We start from the raw sequence: 15,000 nt of genomic DNA on the forward strand, positions 1-15,000 counted from the left end.
GATTTACCAATTAAATTTCACTGTATTGTATACAATGACAATAAAATACCTTACCTTACATCCCCTTACCTCACATCCCCTTACCTCACCTTATACCACCTTACCTTATATCATCTTACCTCACCTAACACATCCTTATGTCACCCTACCTTACATCACCTTACCCTACCATACCTTATATCGTTGTACCTCACCTTACCTGACATAAGCTTACCTCACATCACCTTACCTTATATCACCTTACATCACTTTACCTCATCTTACTTTATATCATCTTACCTCACCTAACATATCTTTAACATATCACCTTACCCTGCCATACCTTATATCGTTGTTCCTCACCTCACCTTACCTCACATAACCTTACCTTAAATCACTTTACCTAACATATCCTTACCTCACATCACAGATCACCTTACCTTATATCCCTTTACCTCACTGTATTTTATATCACCTTACATCACTTTACCTCACCTTACCATACATAAACTTATATCACCTTACCTTATATCATCTTACCTCACCTAACACATCCTTACATCACTTTACCTCACCTTACTTTATATCATCTTACCCCACCTAACATATCTTTGTCACCCTACCTTACATCACCTTACCCTACCATACCTTATATCGTTGTTCCTCACCTCACCTTACATAACCTTACCTCACATCACAGATCACCTTATATCACTTTACCTCACCATATTTTAGATCACCTTACATCACTTTACCTCACCTTTCCATACATAAACTTATATCACCTTACCTTATATCATCTTACCTCACCTAACACATCCTTACATCACCCTACCTTACCTTACCTCATATCACCTCACCCTACCATACCTTATATCGTTGTACCTCACCTCACCTTACATTACTTTACCTAACATATCCTTACCTCACATCACCTTACCTTATCACTTTACCTCATCTAACATATCCTTACGTCACCCTACTTTACCTCACCTGATATCCCCGTACCTCACCTTACCAAAACTTATATCACTATACCTCACATCACCCTACATCACCTTACCTTCAATCACCTTACCTTATATGACATAATCTCACCTTGCCTAACCTTATTTCACCTTACCTTACATCACCTCACATGTCCATACCTTAAATCCTGTTATATTTAATATCTGTGAAAATATCATTGTACAATTTAATCACAATATTATATGACGATGATATATATTCCAACCTAATCCATCCTTAATTACAAAATTGTACATATTGCCGGACACCAATGTGTAATCATATTTTTATTAAACTTTTCTCTATACGGTCATTCTTTACAGTCATTCTACAGTACGAACAGTCACTCACAGTGAATAGCAGACACACACAATTATAAAATTATGAATACAGTGCACATGACATACAAAAACAGCCTCATCAACATGATTAAAACTTGTGGATATTAAAACGGACATTGAAACAGGTCCCACACACACACACACACACACGCACACGGTCTCAGTGATGGCGCTTTGACTTTGGTTAATATTCTGACCACTGACATGTTAGTACCATAACGCACACTTTGTGCTCAGTGAACTGCAGTGAAGTCGAGTGAAATGTAAAGATAAGGATCAGATCGATCAGATGTTCACACAGTAAATCACACTTGAGCATAAAGTACATGTAGAAGGTAACTTTTTGGTCGAATGTAAGAACGGTACCGTTGTTTAGCACTATCGGAATCCGAGACTCGAGCCAGGTGTATTTCCTTAATGGCAAGCTTGGTGGCATCTTTGCTGCGTACTTTATTTTCATTCAAGACGAAAGAGTCACATTCAGCAAGGCGCCCCGAGGCGTGATTACAGTGTATCTATGACAACAGTGCATCCGTGAGCGCTGGAGATTTTAGGCCTGGTTCTGGCACTCCGCATAGCCGTCATATCTCAGCAGGAAAGTAATATGGGAAAAAAAGCGCCTTTTTTCAGAACAGTGACAGATTTTTTTTTTTTTTGAGGTGTGAGAGCGGAGTTTTAAAAAATATAACATGTTTTTTGAATAGATGGTGATGAGAAACGCTTCAGAAAGTTGATGTACCATTTTTCCAGCTAATAGCCTACACGTGTAGGTTATTAACACGGAACACGCAGCCTAGCAGGAACCTATCGAGGGTGACCGCTTAGGCTACGTTACATTTTCAAATGCAGGGAGAAAAAGGGTGTCTTTTTAAGTGAAAGGAGAAGAAGAACAAAAAAAAAAAAATCCTTTTGCGTTTGATACAGGTTAATAGAAACAGTGTAACCCACCATGAGCATGCACCAAGTTGTGAAATAGACCCTTATGAGTAAGACTTTGGGACTGATTCCTCTCAGTATGAAAGAAAATGTACAGGGACTCACAGTTTAACATGAGAGAACATTCACAGACACACACACACAGACACACACACACACACACACCCTAAAACAGTAGTGTAAGAGTCTCCCACTGCCTCACTCATGTCTCTCTCTCAGACATTCCTGGTGTTCTTCAGTGACAGGACTGCTATGGCATGCAGAGGAGACTAGATGTATGTAAATACAGCTACAAGCACAAACATGCACTTTCACACATGCACGCTCGTCCCGGTCTGAGAACCGGAGCAGAATTCTTAGTACAATACTTGAGCACCGTGGTCCGGTTCTGCTCAGTCTATTTCCTGGCACGGTGTACTGTGGGAATTCTGAGGCACTTGGTATATTTGGCCGTCTGTAGGTACGGTTTGTTCGGATGTGCTTTTTGGCGTGTCGTAGACGGAGCTCCCTGATTGGTGGCTGTCCGTTCGGGCTTCTAATCCCCGCCCTCGGTAAGGCAGAGTGCCTGCAGGTATGTGATTGGCTCTGTCGAGCGTGATGGGAATGGCGTATTCTGTTCCGGAGGCGGGGAGCGGTTCAGCATAGGCGTGATATTGTTCGGGGGTCAAGGGGGCGTCGTACTCGGGGTCGGCTCCTTCTTCGGGTTTAAATGTTGACCTCTGACCCAGAGAGGCCATGGTACCGCTTACCAGAGGCTGAGCATATTCTAGAGAGATAGACATGGATTATGGACAAGGTAAAAAAAATATGTAGTGTGTAATCCTCTGGAATGTGTAAGAAGTAACACTGAGTGTGTGTGTGTGTGTGTGTGTACGTTTCTTTACCTGCAGGTTCTACCTGTGGTCTCTGGTTCTCAGTTCGTGCAGAAGAGCTGTAGCGCACACACTCCTCCCCATCCAGCTTCGATGGCAACAGCTGCTTCATGCTCTTCCACCACACTGCGACACACACACACACACACACACACACACACACACACACACACACACACACACACACACACACACACACACACACACACACACACACACACACACACACACAGTCGGCTTTGTCGCTGCTTTTCTTTTGTGTCATCACGTCATATAACCCAAAGACACCTCAGCCAGCAGCATCGTAGGTGTGTAAAAATACCTGTGCGGTCCCAGTGTGGAAGGTCGTACGTCGCTTCGGGACTTTTCCTTAGACAGAAAGAAAACAGTAAATCAAACCTGTAGCTCAGCAGGACATGTGCGACTCTCCTGTACTGCAAACTAAACACTGCAATCCGTTTGGAATTCGAAACACAAGTAAGAAATCATCCCGTTATGATCGAACAGTTCTTATACGAAGGGGGCACAAACTTTTGCACTCGACGATATAATTAGTACCAAGAAAGAAAGAAAAAAAAGGAGGAGGAATTAATCAGCTGCTACAAAAACAGATTGCCATTCCCAAGTCGGCAAAGTACGGTGGGTAATTTGTTGGTCGGTGTCATAACTAATGGCACCTGATTAAAGTAATATAATAGTGTCGCACCGTGTGCTCTGCTATCTGACTCGTTAGCATGTTTTAATGCCTCATTCAACTGCAGTAAATGAGATGTATGGCTTACTGACCTGCTCTTCCAGAGCCACGCGCACACAATCAACAGCACCGGAGCAGTGAGAACCACCACCAGCACGGGAACCAACACGGCCACTAACGCAACCTCTGGAACGAACGCACAACATGACAGCGATTACAGCGGCATGAAGTAGAGTAGCACATAAAAAACAACATGAAACAAAACGACAGGAAATGTAGAGAACGACTCGACGTGGTCTGACGTGCGGTAGCTGCGTCTCACCGTTATGGGCGTGAGGAGGCATGGTGGTGTTCCGGACGTTCGGCGTGTACGTCGTCTGCTCCTGCGGCGGAGGTGCTGTGTCTTTTTTTTTGGGTGGAGGCCCCGGACTGCGTGGACTCGCTGAATATGACAATAACAGAAAAGCGGTTCAGCAGAAAGCCGAGAGGTCTCATGACGCGATGATCTCAGATCCGGCGTCTGATCGGTCCTACCTGTAGGTAGCTGACAGCCGAGCAGCTCCATTTTTAAAGCGATCCTCTGATGCCACTGCACAGGAGTTACTCTGATAAGCCGCGCTTCGATAGGAGGGATGAAGTTGTTCCGGACTTCCTGAAGGTAGTTGCTATTCCCTTGGAAAACCTGTCATGAACACATGTGATCTGTGACCACCGAATTACAAACATTCGCCCTTAAACCGAGTCGACTCGACCGAGCCCCATTGTGTCGCTGGTGCGATCGATGACTTGTTGTCGTTACGGCACGGTCGAGCCGTCTGTACTGTCGATTTAAACAGAAGCGACCGAATAGATTTACCATTTATTCCCCCGGTTCGCTCGATGCTATCGGTCCCCTCGGCACAGTATTACATCACTGCCAGAATAACGGTTTACAACCCTCCACTTAAACGCAGCCAATCAATGAGCTCCTCGTTAAGCTCTCTGCCAATTGATGCCCATGTATTATTAAAGACTAGCGAGTGCACTTAGTGCTATTTGCTGAAACACGCAGTCTGTAAAGGTTGTCACAACACACACACACACACCCCACCCCCCGCCACACACACACACACACACGTTAGCGCGTAGACAGATTTATATACCTTGTCTTGATTTGAGCCTGCTTCCTGATAGGCTGTCCAGTCCTGTCCGTCACTGCTGTAGTGCACTCGATAGGCAGTCACATAAAACTGGTAATCGGGTAAAGTGGAGCCAGTGGTGATGATTCCTGTAGAAGGAAGTAAAAAGGTTCTTAACTACCATCAGTTATGGCTCACTACATGATGTATCCCAAATGATGATGTGTGCACTTACACTATGCACTCTAGAGACTAGTATATGAAGGTTAGGAAGGTCGTAGCATCTCAGATGAACTCTGGCGGGTTTTTATTAAACAGAAGTAGAAGCAGGTTCGCGGTCGATGGCGAATGATGTCATAACGTGCCGCCGCAGGATGTTTACCAAATGTTAAATGGAAAAATAAATCCCACAGTGCGAGCTAATTTAGAAGACATTTCTAAGATACCATGTTCACCAGAGTGTAGTCAGGTATCAGGGCCCCCGAACGGACACGTCGTGAGTGTCGAGTGCACCTTCGAAGTGTCCAACATTCCACACTTCATTTTTGTTCATCCTTCATGTTGGAATTTCGCTGTGAAAATGCTACGCATACTGTTTAGACTACACAAGCATGTGATTCGGGACACGCACCTAGTGCATTTTTCACGTCTAAGCCCCGCCCCTACGTGCTCCGTTCTCACCTGTCACTCGTTTCTTTCTCTTCAGGTCCACGTGGATCCACTGTTTCGCGTCGCTGTCGGCGGCTGCCCACGGAAGCCCGGGCTTTTTAAGCCGTGCGCCTGAAGGTGCCCAGACTGAAGGCTTATCGCCATGACGACCCCACTCCCACACAGACGAGACGGAGATCTGAGACTCGCTGATCACCCCTGACTCCAGACCCAGTGTACCGTAGCAGCCTAGAATCACAAAGAAACAAACCTTAACAACATAAACTAAACCCTCCTGCTTCATCTCCTCCATACCTCCACTCAGCCCTCAAAACTATTGGCACCCTTCACAAGAAGGGTGAGTGTTAGACGTTCCCTCCTCTGGGGTAGAAATGGAAGGTTGCTCCCATTTCCACTCCCTCTCTCTCCCATGTCAGTGTCGGGAGCTGCACGTCGGAGCGCTCGTTCCAGGGCCGACAGCATAATCGCTAACGACGTGCAAATTTCAGGAGGCTGAACGTCAAGATTTTATTTTCAGTGTCAGAGTCAAACTGTGCCGTAGACGCATCATCCACTCCTCTGAGTTAGAAGGAAAGCTTCAGCCACTTTCACACACTGTCACTTCGCAGCTCTTTTCCCGGCTCGCTTTCATTCAGTCCTTCCAGGATTTTGTGTTTGTGGTTCTTTTGTGACTCTTGCAGCCAAACATGCTTGATTTATTTATTTTTATTTGTCAAAACTTAAAATAGACTGATGACTCGAATTGGTGAAACTTCAAGCACGGGAGCTTTTAAACTCTTAGCGGTAAAGACACAGATGTAATGACTTTCTATGACAGCTGTATTCATGCTCCTACACATGATGAAGCCGCACGATGCGTCTCGGCCTGAACTAGAGGTCTTCTCGTCCTGAAGTGACCCGAATCACTTTTTACCCGAACCCGACGTGCGTAATTTAATTTTTTTAAGAAAGAACCGACCCCAGACAAACCCGAAAAATTACACCAGAGTCCGACCCGACGGCAATTTTTTTTTAACCCGACTGGACCCGAATGTTACGGAACTCTACACTAATGTAACCGCTACAGAGTGGATTCAAAATTGATTGACAGGTCGGTTTCAACTAAAATTAGCTTACCGCCAGCCACACGTCGCCAGCCACATGTTGCAAGCGGTCTTGGCAAACAGAGGAGAGGTTGGAAAAGGACTCGAGTCGATGCACACGTACTGCACTGTTAAAACACAGAGCTTTAAAAGACTGGCACGTCTGTAGTGTCAGTAAACCTCTCTTCTCTGTGCTCACAGCTAAAAATCTGAAGGAGAAGGAAAGGTTACAAAATGAAAGACTGATTGAAAAAAAAAAAAAGAAAATCACTGTGTAACTCTATAACCGTCTCCGAGCTCACTAGACGTTATACTGAGACGTTGGGTGGTTTGAGTCTCTGGAGCGGAGGCCAATGATTGCGGAGCTGTCTGTGTACATGGCCGATCTCTCCACAGACGTAGTGTCAGTTACACTCCGGTGTACAATAGGAGTTATTAATACAGCCGCGCGGCTGGACGACAAATCGTATTGTCCTTACGCCGTAACGTATTGCGAATGCGAGACGCCGTGCGGTTTATTACGAACACCCCGGAGATGTGATCGGGTTAAAGATCGACCGGAATGATTTCTCGATTTATTGCACACACAATTATTCACCTAAAAATGACTAAATGTTTGTCAGGATGCTTACGGGACACGATACATCATTGTAGCTGCGCGTTCGAGCGCTAGTTTGCATATTACGATCCTGGGTGACCTGAGGAGAAGGAGGAGGAGGATGACGGAGGGGATGAGGATGAAGGAGAAGAAGATGAAGATGAAAGAAGAGATGAAAGAAGAAGATGATGAAGATTTAGAAGGTGATGGAGAAGAAGAAGATTTAGAAGGTGATGGAGAAGAAGAAGATTTAGAAGGTGATGGAGAAGAAGAAGATTTAGAAGGTGATGGAGAAGAAGAAGATTTAGAAGGTGATGGAGAAGAAGAAGATTTAGAAGGTGATGGAGGAGAAGAAGATTTAGAAGGTGATGGAGGAGAAGGAGAAGGAGAAGAAGAAGAAGAAGCAGGAGGAGGGGTGATGCACTGTGCAGGCTTTGTGATGTAACAGACCTAGGACAGGCTTGGATAGGTCCGGCAGACTTACCGCTGGTTTTAAAGGTGAACAGACTGGGAGAAAGGATCCCTCTGGAGACAGAAAGAGAAAAACATGGAGATTGACTACAAAAATCAATCAAGCTGCCGATGCAGCGATGATGTACAGATCCACTCGTGCACAAAGGAAGCAGGTTACTCACGCTACAGAGGTGACGTTGTTGGCCAGCGTGCTGTCGTAGTGCGGGATGCCTGTACTGCTCACTACACTGACACGGCCTCCGAGTGTGTTCGACACCACGCCGGCATGGATACCGGCCAGACACAGAGACGACGACTAGACACACACACACACACACACACACACACACACACACACACACACACACACACACGTCTTTAGCTATTCATGTACAACTCATGTAGACTTCTCTAGATGTGTGTGTGTGTGTGTGTGTGTGTGTGTGTGTGTGTGTGTGTGTGTGATGGTCTCAGGTCTGCATGCCATGGCATTTTGGCAGGCGACTTTACACAGCTGAGCAGGTCAGGTTTAAGGGCCTTGTTCAGGGGCCCAGCAGTGGCAGTTTAATGGACTCACACCCTTCCAATTGGTAGTTCAACACCTGAAGCACTGGGCTACCACATGCCCCTCATGTCCCAGCTGCTCTGTTCATCAGTGTTCATTACTTCCCCATGATTGCTCTGTATTTCTGTGTTAACCCTGTCCACATGTCTGTCCACATGTCTGTCCACATGTCTGTCCACATGTCCCACTTCCTCTGTCACAAGGCCAGGCTCCTAAATGCTGTGTTTCACTCATAGGACGCGAGTCAGGTCAAACTATCGAGACTTATACATACTCAGATACATACCCTGGTTTTATTTCCAGTCTCTCCAGGATTTCACTATCCTGCGATGGCAGAAAAAGGCAAAAGGATCGAATACGCTCGATTTTTGGACCTGAACTGCAGTAGATTTCCTGCGTGTTTGTTCCAAGACGCATCGTGTGAAGCCGTCACAACACGCATTGTGTTTTCACTAGTGAGAGTTTCACATTTCTGGCTGCAAACAATTCCAGAAACTCTGCGACATCCTGGAGGGACTGGTATTTCTTGATGGTAGTGCTTGATGAGACATCACGTTTTATAAAGGAGGTAAGAACGAATACACGTCAGCCAATCCAGCTCGGTTTGCTTCGTATATAACGCGTTCAACAAACCGACATTGTCTCAAAGCAGGAACAACTCCCTGAGATGACATCAGGAAGAAACCAGACTCGGGGAAGCCATCCTCATCCTCATCTGGGTGACAGCAGATACTGTGATTAGAAATCATTTCCCTTCTGTAACTGTGTACTACGTGCTACAAATAGTGCACTTGTGTAAGCAGGAGATTCATTTTAAACATTAAATCTATTTTCTATCCTTTGTAGTTTCTTCTTGTTGTTTTTTTCTTTTATAACAGCCATGACATATTTCTTATAACAGCCATATAGTATTTTATATAAGGCCATCCTTATATTATATATTATAATATTTTGGTTTGCAGTAACAGCAAAAAAAAAAGGGAAGGGGTGTCTGTAGGTAGGTCTATATATTTAAAAAAATAAATAAATAAATAAAAATAAAATTTTGGTGATGATGATTACGTAGGTCTGACTTTAAACAAATTAGCATATCGTGACGTCACTGACTGGGTCTTCAACCCGTGCCTTCGGGCACATCATCGCAAACCTTATTTTGATGCTGGACAGTTTTTCCAGAACTTCGTGCCAAGTTAAAGCGGTGTCGAGCTGTTTTAATGCATTTTTTAGATGTATTATGGTGCCCGAACACGTTAGTATTATTTTATTGCTTTTGTATTAGTTGCATAAACTAATATAAAAAACAAAGTATAAAAAAAAAGTCAGTCTTAACGCAAATGTACAACCGGCAAGTCGGTCGGACTTAAAGCAAAAAAAAAAAAAACATAAAATAAAAAAATTGAGTCGGTCCTAAATTGACAGGGTCGGTGGGGTTACGGCAAACAAGAATATTTTTAAGGATGGCCTTAATATTAAATTATTAATTAATAAATAGTAATGAATATTTTGTAATTCATTTTAAACTTTAATTGTATTAATTTATTTTTATTTATATTGTAAGTATTTATTATATATATATATATATACACACATTCACTCTCTTTTGTTTGTATTCTGCTATAAAGCTGCTTTGGGGCAATGGGGATGGTTAAAAGTGCTAAAACAAATGAATGGAATCTGAATAAAATTGTGGCACTGAACAGAATAGAGACTTCACATAAAATATCGTCGTCTGTGAAAACTCTTCTCTTTCAGACTGAACGTCTCCAGCCGGAGACTCCGTAGCTAGTCTCTGGTCTGATGAGCTGCTTTCAGCTTAATAATTTACATCCGGTGCTTCCAGAAAGTATTCACTCCCCCTGTACTGGGGTACTTCGATACTTTACTATCAGATCTCTTTCTAAAGTGACACTCTACGGAGATCGAATTAAATATGCACAATGTTTAGCGTAGACCTAAATACAGCCCAAATTGCTGGTGACAACGTTCCTACCATGAAGAATGGTGGTGGTAGCATCAGCTCTGCAACATGCTCTCAGCTCTGCTTATGAAAGAAACGAAAATCTTGTTACCAGCCAAGGAACCGAATCCAAGCAAATAGACGGCAGAAAGCAAGAAGGAGAAAGATTCAACTGATGTAGAGCTACAGAGTGTGCTGATTTGGTCAAGTCGAAGCGAAATCTAATGCTTTGAGATGATTTAATCTTTAGTAAAACCTGTCCACTGATGCCCTCCATCTAATTTGGGGGATCATTTGGCAGACGAACTTATCCACAGCGCCTCACATTTTTATCTCATTTTATACAACTGAGCAATTGAGGGTTAAGGGCCTTAATCAGGGGCCCAGCACTGGCAGCAGCTTGGTGGGCCTGGGATTCGAACTCACAACCTTCTGATCTGGAGTTCAACAGTTTAAACACTACGCTACCACATCTCCCTGTATTACAGAGTGAGCTTTATACATGTTATGTAATGTCCTTCAACAGAGAGAGAGAGAGAGAGAGAGAGAGAGAGAGAGAGAGAGAGAAGATTGAAATGGTTGATGCTGACTAAATGAGCCATAAGCCACAAGAGACATGGCTTGGCTGATGATGTCACTCGGAGAGATTCCACAGTGACACTGTTGTTGGTGAAATGAAATACTGTAGCAGTGTGTGTCATTAAAGAGTCGCTGTGGGTTTGGCTTTAATTACAGGGCCACACACATGATTGCTAAAACGCAGCATGGCAGGCAGATGGTAACACACACACACACACACACACACACACACACACACACACACACACACACACACACAGTTCCCACAGGCACTGCCAAACTAGCATTGGAATTAAGAGAGCTGTCTGTTTGAAAACTGACATTTCTCTCCCTCTTTCGCTCTCCGCCGCAGGCCGACCGCAGACATCAGGCAAAGGCTCAACACACACACACGCACCGCAAAACATACACCACTTCCTACTGGCAAAATAAAAATGCTGCCAGGTCCAGCTGCTGAGCTGCACACGTGCGCGCTCTGCTCCCACAAATCATACACATGCTCTCGTGTACACAGAGGCGTGTGAGGCCTGGGATACTCAGCGTGCAGGAGATCAGTACAGGACGACATCACTGTGCTGTCAGCTGGCCTGCATTACAAAACCTGTAAGCCAAACACTGACCTAACATCTCCCATAGAGACTCATATACAGCACACACACACACACAAAAAGGTGCGCATGCACACACAGGCACACACACACACGCAGACAAACACAAGGAAGCACACACACACACACACACACACACAGTGAGAAGCACACACAGGTGCGCATGCACACACAGGCACACACACACACGCAGACAAACACAAGGAAGCACACACACACACACACACACACACAGTGAGAAGCACACACAGGTGCGCATGCACACACAGGCACACAAACACACACACGAACAGGTGTGCATGCGCATGCACACACACACACAGAGAAGCACACACACAGGCGCGCACACACATACACGCACAAAGAGAAGCACACACAGGTGTGCATGCACACACACACACGCATGCATGCACACACAGGCACACACACACACACACACAGGTGTGCATGCACACACAGGCACACACACGCGCATGCACACAAAGGCACACACACACACACACACGCACGCGCATGCACACACACACACACACACACAGGTGCACGTGCACATGCACACACACACAGGCACACACACACACACACACACACACACACACAGGTGCACGTGCACATGCACACACACACAGGCACACACACACACAAACACACACACACAGGTGCACGTGCACATGCACACACACAGGTGCGCATGCGCACACAGGCACACACAAGCACATACACAGGTGCGCATGCACACACACACACACACACACACACACACACACACACACAGGTGCGCATGCACACACACGCGCACATGCACACACGGGCACACACACACACGCACACAGGTGCACACACACACGCACACACACACACACGCACACACACACACACGCACACACACACACACGCACACACACACACACGCACACACACACACACACACAGGTGCACATGCACACACAGGCACACACACACACACACAGGTGCACGTGCACATGCACACACACAGGTGCGCATGCGCACACAGGCACACAGTAAATAGAATATATAATGTCAGCCCTTCCTCCCTGAAACACTGAGTTTATGTAGTGTTTTAATATGAAGATATAAGGTACTTAGGCTTTTAATTCCCTTTCCATAAACTGGACACAAACCTGGAACACACCATATCAGTGCACAAGCTATTCCATCGATATGTTCGCAAGTCCTGACCAGATTAACATTACTCCTGACAAGTTGTAAGGAACTGTACTGCTTGTTGATGACAGGTTTTTATTTTGGTTCTAAATGTAAGAGAAATTCTAAATGTTTCTAAATCTTTGCACTTCCACACATGTAAAGACAGAGCTGTCCATCCACAGATTTCACCAGTTACCTTTTTTTTTTTTTTTAATACTTTCCCCCCAAACTGTGTGTAAAATGCACTCCAGCGTATCATTAGTTTCTGATCACAACCCTGAGAATCAAAAACTCTCCACCTGGAACCTTTAGTTTTGGCCTTTGATGCAGTCGACCTGTGCAGCTGATGGAATGAAACGATTGCTTTCTGGCTCCAGACTCTACAGACTGATGTTGAAAACTATCAACCGCGCCTGTCATGAGGTCATAGGCATGGGACCACTAATGCTGCAGCGTGAAGCCAAGGCAGGATGAAGTCATCACCCGGAGACAGTGAGAACGAGAGAAACAGACTGCATCAAAGGGCTTTTGTTGTGGTGTGTGTGTATACATGGTGTGTGTGTGTGTGTGTGTGTGTGTGTGTGTGTGTGTGTACAAGTCAGTGCACGTACATCTCTGTAGCCATGAGGTATGGTCCCAGACACCTCACCGAAGTCTGTCAGACACCCGGCAGGACAGAACTTACTGTAGAAAAGAGAAAAAAAAACAGCACATTTTAGTTTGTGTGTGTGTGTGTGTGTGTGTGTGTGTGTGTGTTTATTGTAAGTGTACCTGAACTCAGCTTCAGTAAAGTCGTTTCCTTTCTCCAAACAGGAGATCAGATCTGCAGAGAGAAAGAAGAAAACATCCAGCGTATTTAATGACCTAAAAACAGTTGCCAAATGTTATCGATAATCCCCAGTAACAACAGTGGACTAACTGGTTACTTCTGAGCTGACATACATAAGATACACATCAGCTGCTTATTTTACATTCAAATGTGAATCCGTGTTGTTGTGACGCTGGGATTAACCTCGAGACATGGCTATTCGGCTTAAATCTGGATTTGTAGTGGACGTAATGAAGAAAAATAAAAAAAGAAGGTTTGTAAATAAAGAAAGAGAGTGTGTCCCATATCGCATACTTGATCACTAGTCTACGTCAATGTCCAATATAAACAGTTGAGACTGAACAAGTAGTGAACTTCAACCCTCCCTCACGGCTTCGCTTATGTAGGCGAAAGAGGGGGAGGGGCTACCAGGCAAGATGGCCGACGACACGTCGGCGGGAACGAAACGACGCGCAAACGTTTTTTAGCCCAAATTATGATTCATTTTTCAACATTTGAAAAAGATTCGTCACCACGTTACGTTGCTTTTGACGTCATTCGGCATCTGCTGGGAGACGGCTTAAAGTAGTGTCCCGTTTGAAGACGTACAAACCTTCTAAAACTCACACACCAGGCGTTAAGAGTACATGGAGCATAGAGTAAATCCCTAGTGTACTGTACATCGTTTGGGACGCAGCTACAGTACATAACCATAATCTCTAAACCACGATGATGATGATGATGATGATGATTGCTCTGTGTACTGCTTCTTTTATATCTTCCATGGTGGCAATGTTTTGAATGAGGAAATACTGCGTACAGCATTACTGCGTACAGCATTACTGCTCCTGCTACTCAGAACCTAATTACAGACTTAAATATTGTGTACATCAGACAATCTGTACACACCATTACAGTGACTCAATGTGCTGTTCCGTAGAAACGAGCTTGGCTTGTTGTACACGAGCATGCACATTTATTAGGCACTAATGTCTGTAAATAACGTCGAGACTATATTATTTCTACAAGCACAAACCGTTTTTCTCTACACACTGTGACTGAAATGTGAGAGAATCCGCTAAATCTGGCAACGCTCCATGCTGAGCTCTCTGGGCTGCTCATTAATTCTCTCTCCTACAGATAGAACAGTGTTCAGTGTGTTGCTGTGGTGATGTTATTGATCCCGGTGTAGTGTGTTTGTGTGTGTGTGTGTGTGTGTGTGTGTGTGTTTGTGTGTGTGTGTGTGTGTGTGTGGTTTCTAGCCTTCAGATGTTACTTATGTATGCCATACATCTCCCCTCTCACTGTAATGGAGTAATGGAGTAATGTGGATCAGCTGTGTGTTGGGTTTCATCAATCAATAATAACAGCCACAAAAAAGTGTGTGTGTGTGTGTGTGTGTGTGTGTGTGTGTGTGTGTGTGTGTGTGTGTGTGAGACAGGAAGGCGAGATGTATCTTGTGGTAGAGTGTGGTGTAATATAGTCCATTACTCAAACACACAGCCTGGCACTGTCTGCTCCTGTCATCCTGAGTCATCTGAAAGAGGATCTCTCTCTCCCCCTCTC

General features: G+C 44.7%; 1 protein-coding gene across 2 annotated transcripts in view; it reads right to left on the reverse strand.

Annotated features, from left to right (window-relative positions):
* Positions 1-1,261: 1,261 nt before the first annotated feature.
* The window catches only part of dcbld2 (discoidin, CUB and LCCL domain containing 2), a 35,307-nt gene continuing 21,568 nt past the window's right edge, over positions 1,262-15,000 (reverse strand). For both annotated transcript variants that reach the window (XM_027143584.2, XM_027143585.2), the window contains exons 4-15: positions 13,398-13,449; positions 13,238-13,310; positions 7,933-8,066; positions 7,782-7,822; positions 5,630-5,845; positions 4,973-5,097; positions 4,365-4,512; positions 4,153-4,272; positions 3,923-4,016; positions 3,459-3,505; positions 3,149-3,262; positions 1,262-3,030 (exon numbers count right to left, since the gene is read on the reverse strand). In XM_027143584.2, the coding sequence (XP_026999385.1) occupies positions 2,657-3,030; positions 3,149-3,262; positions 3,459-3,505; positions 3,923-4,016; positions 4,153-4,272; positions 4,365-4,512; positions 4,973-5,097; positions 5,630-5,845; positions 7,782-7,822; positions 7,933-8,066; positions 13,238-13,310; positions 13,398-13,449 (1,538 nt within the window). In that variant the 3' untranslated portion in view covers positions 1,262-2,656. The remainder of the gene's footprint in view (positions 3,031-3,148; positions 3,263-3,458; positions 3,506-3,922; positions 4,017-4,152; positions 4,273-4,364; positions 4,513-4,972; positions 5,098-5,629; positions 5,846-7,781; positions 7,823-7,932; positions 8,067-13,237; positions 13,311-13,397; positions 13,450-15,000) is intronic.

Source organism: Tachysurus fulvidraco, chromosome 6, assembly GCF_022655615.1.
Source record: "Tachysurus fulvidraco isolate hzauxx_2018 chromosome 6, HZAU_PFXX_2.0, whole genome shotgun sequence".
NCBI lineage: Eukaryota > Metazoa > Chordata > Actinopteri > Siluriformes > Bagridae > Tachysurus > Tachysurus fulvidraco.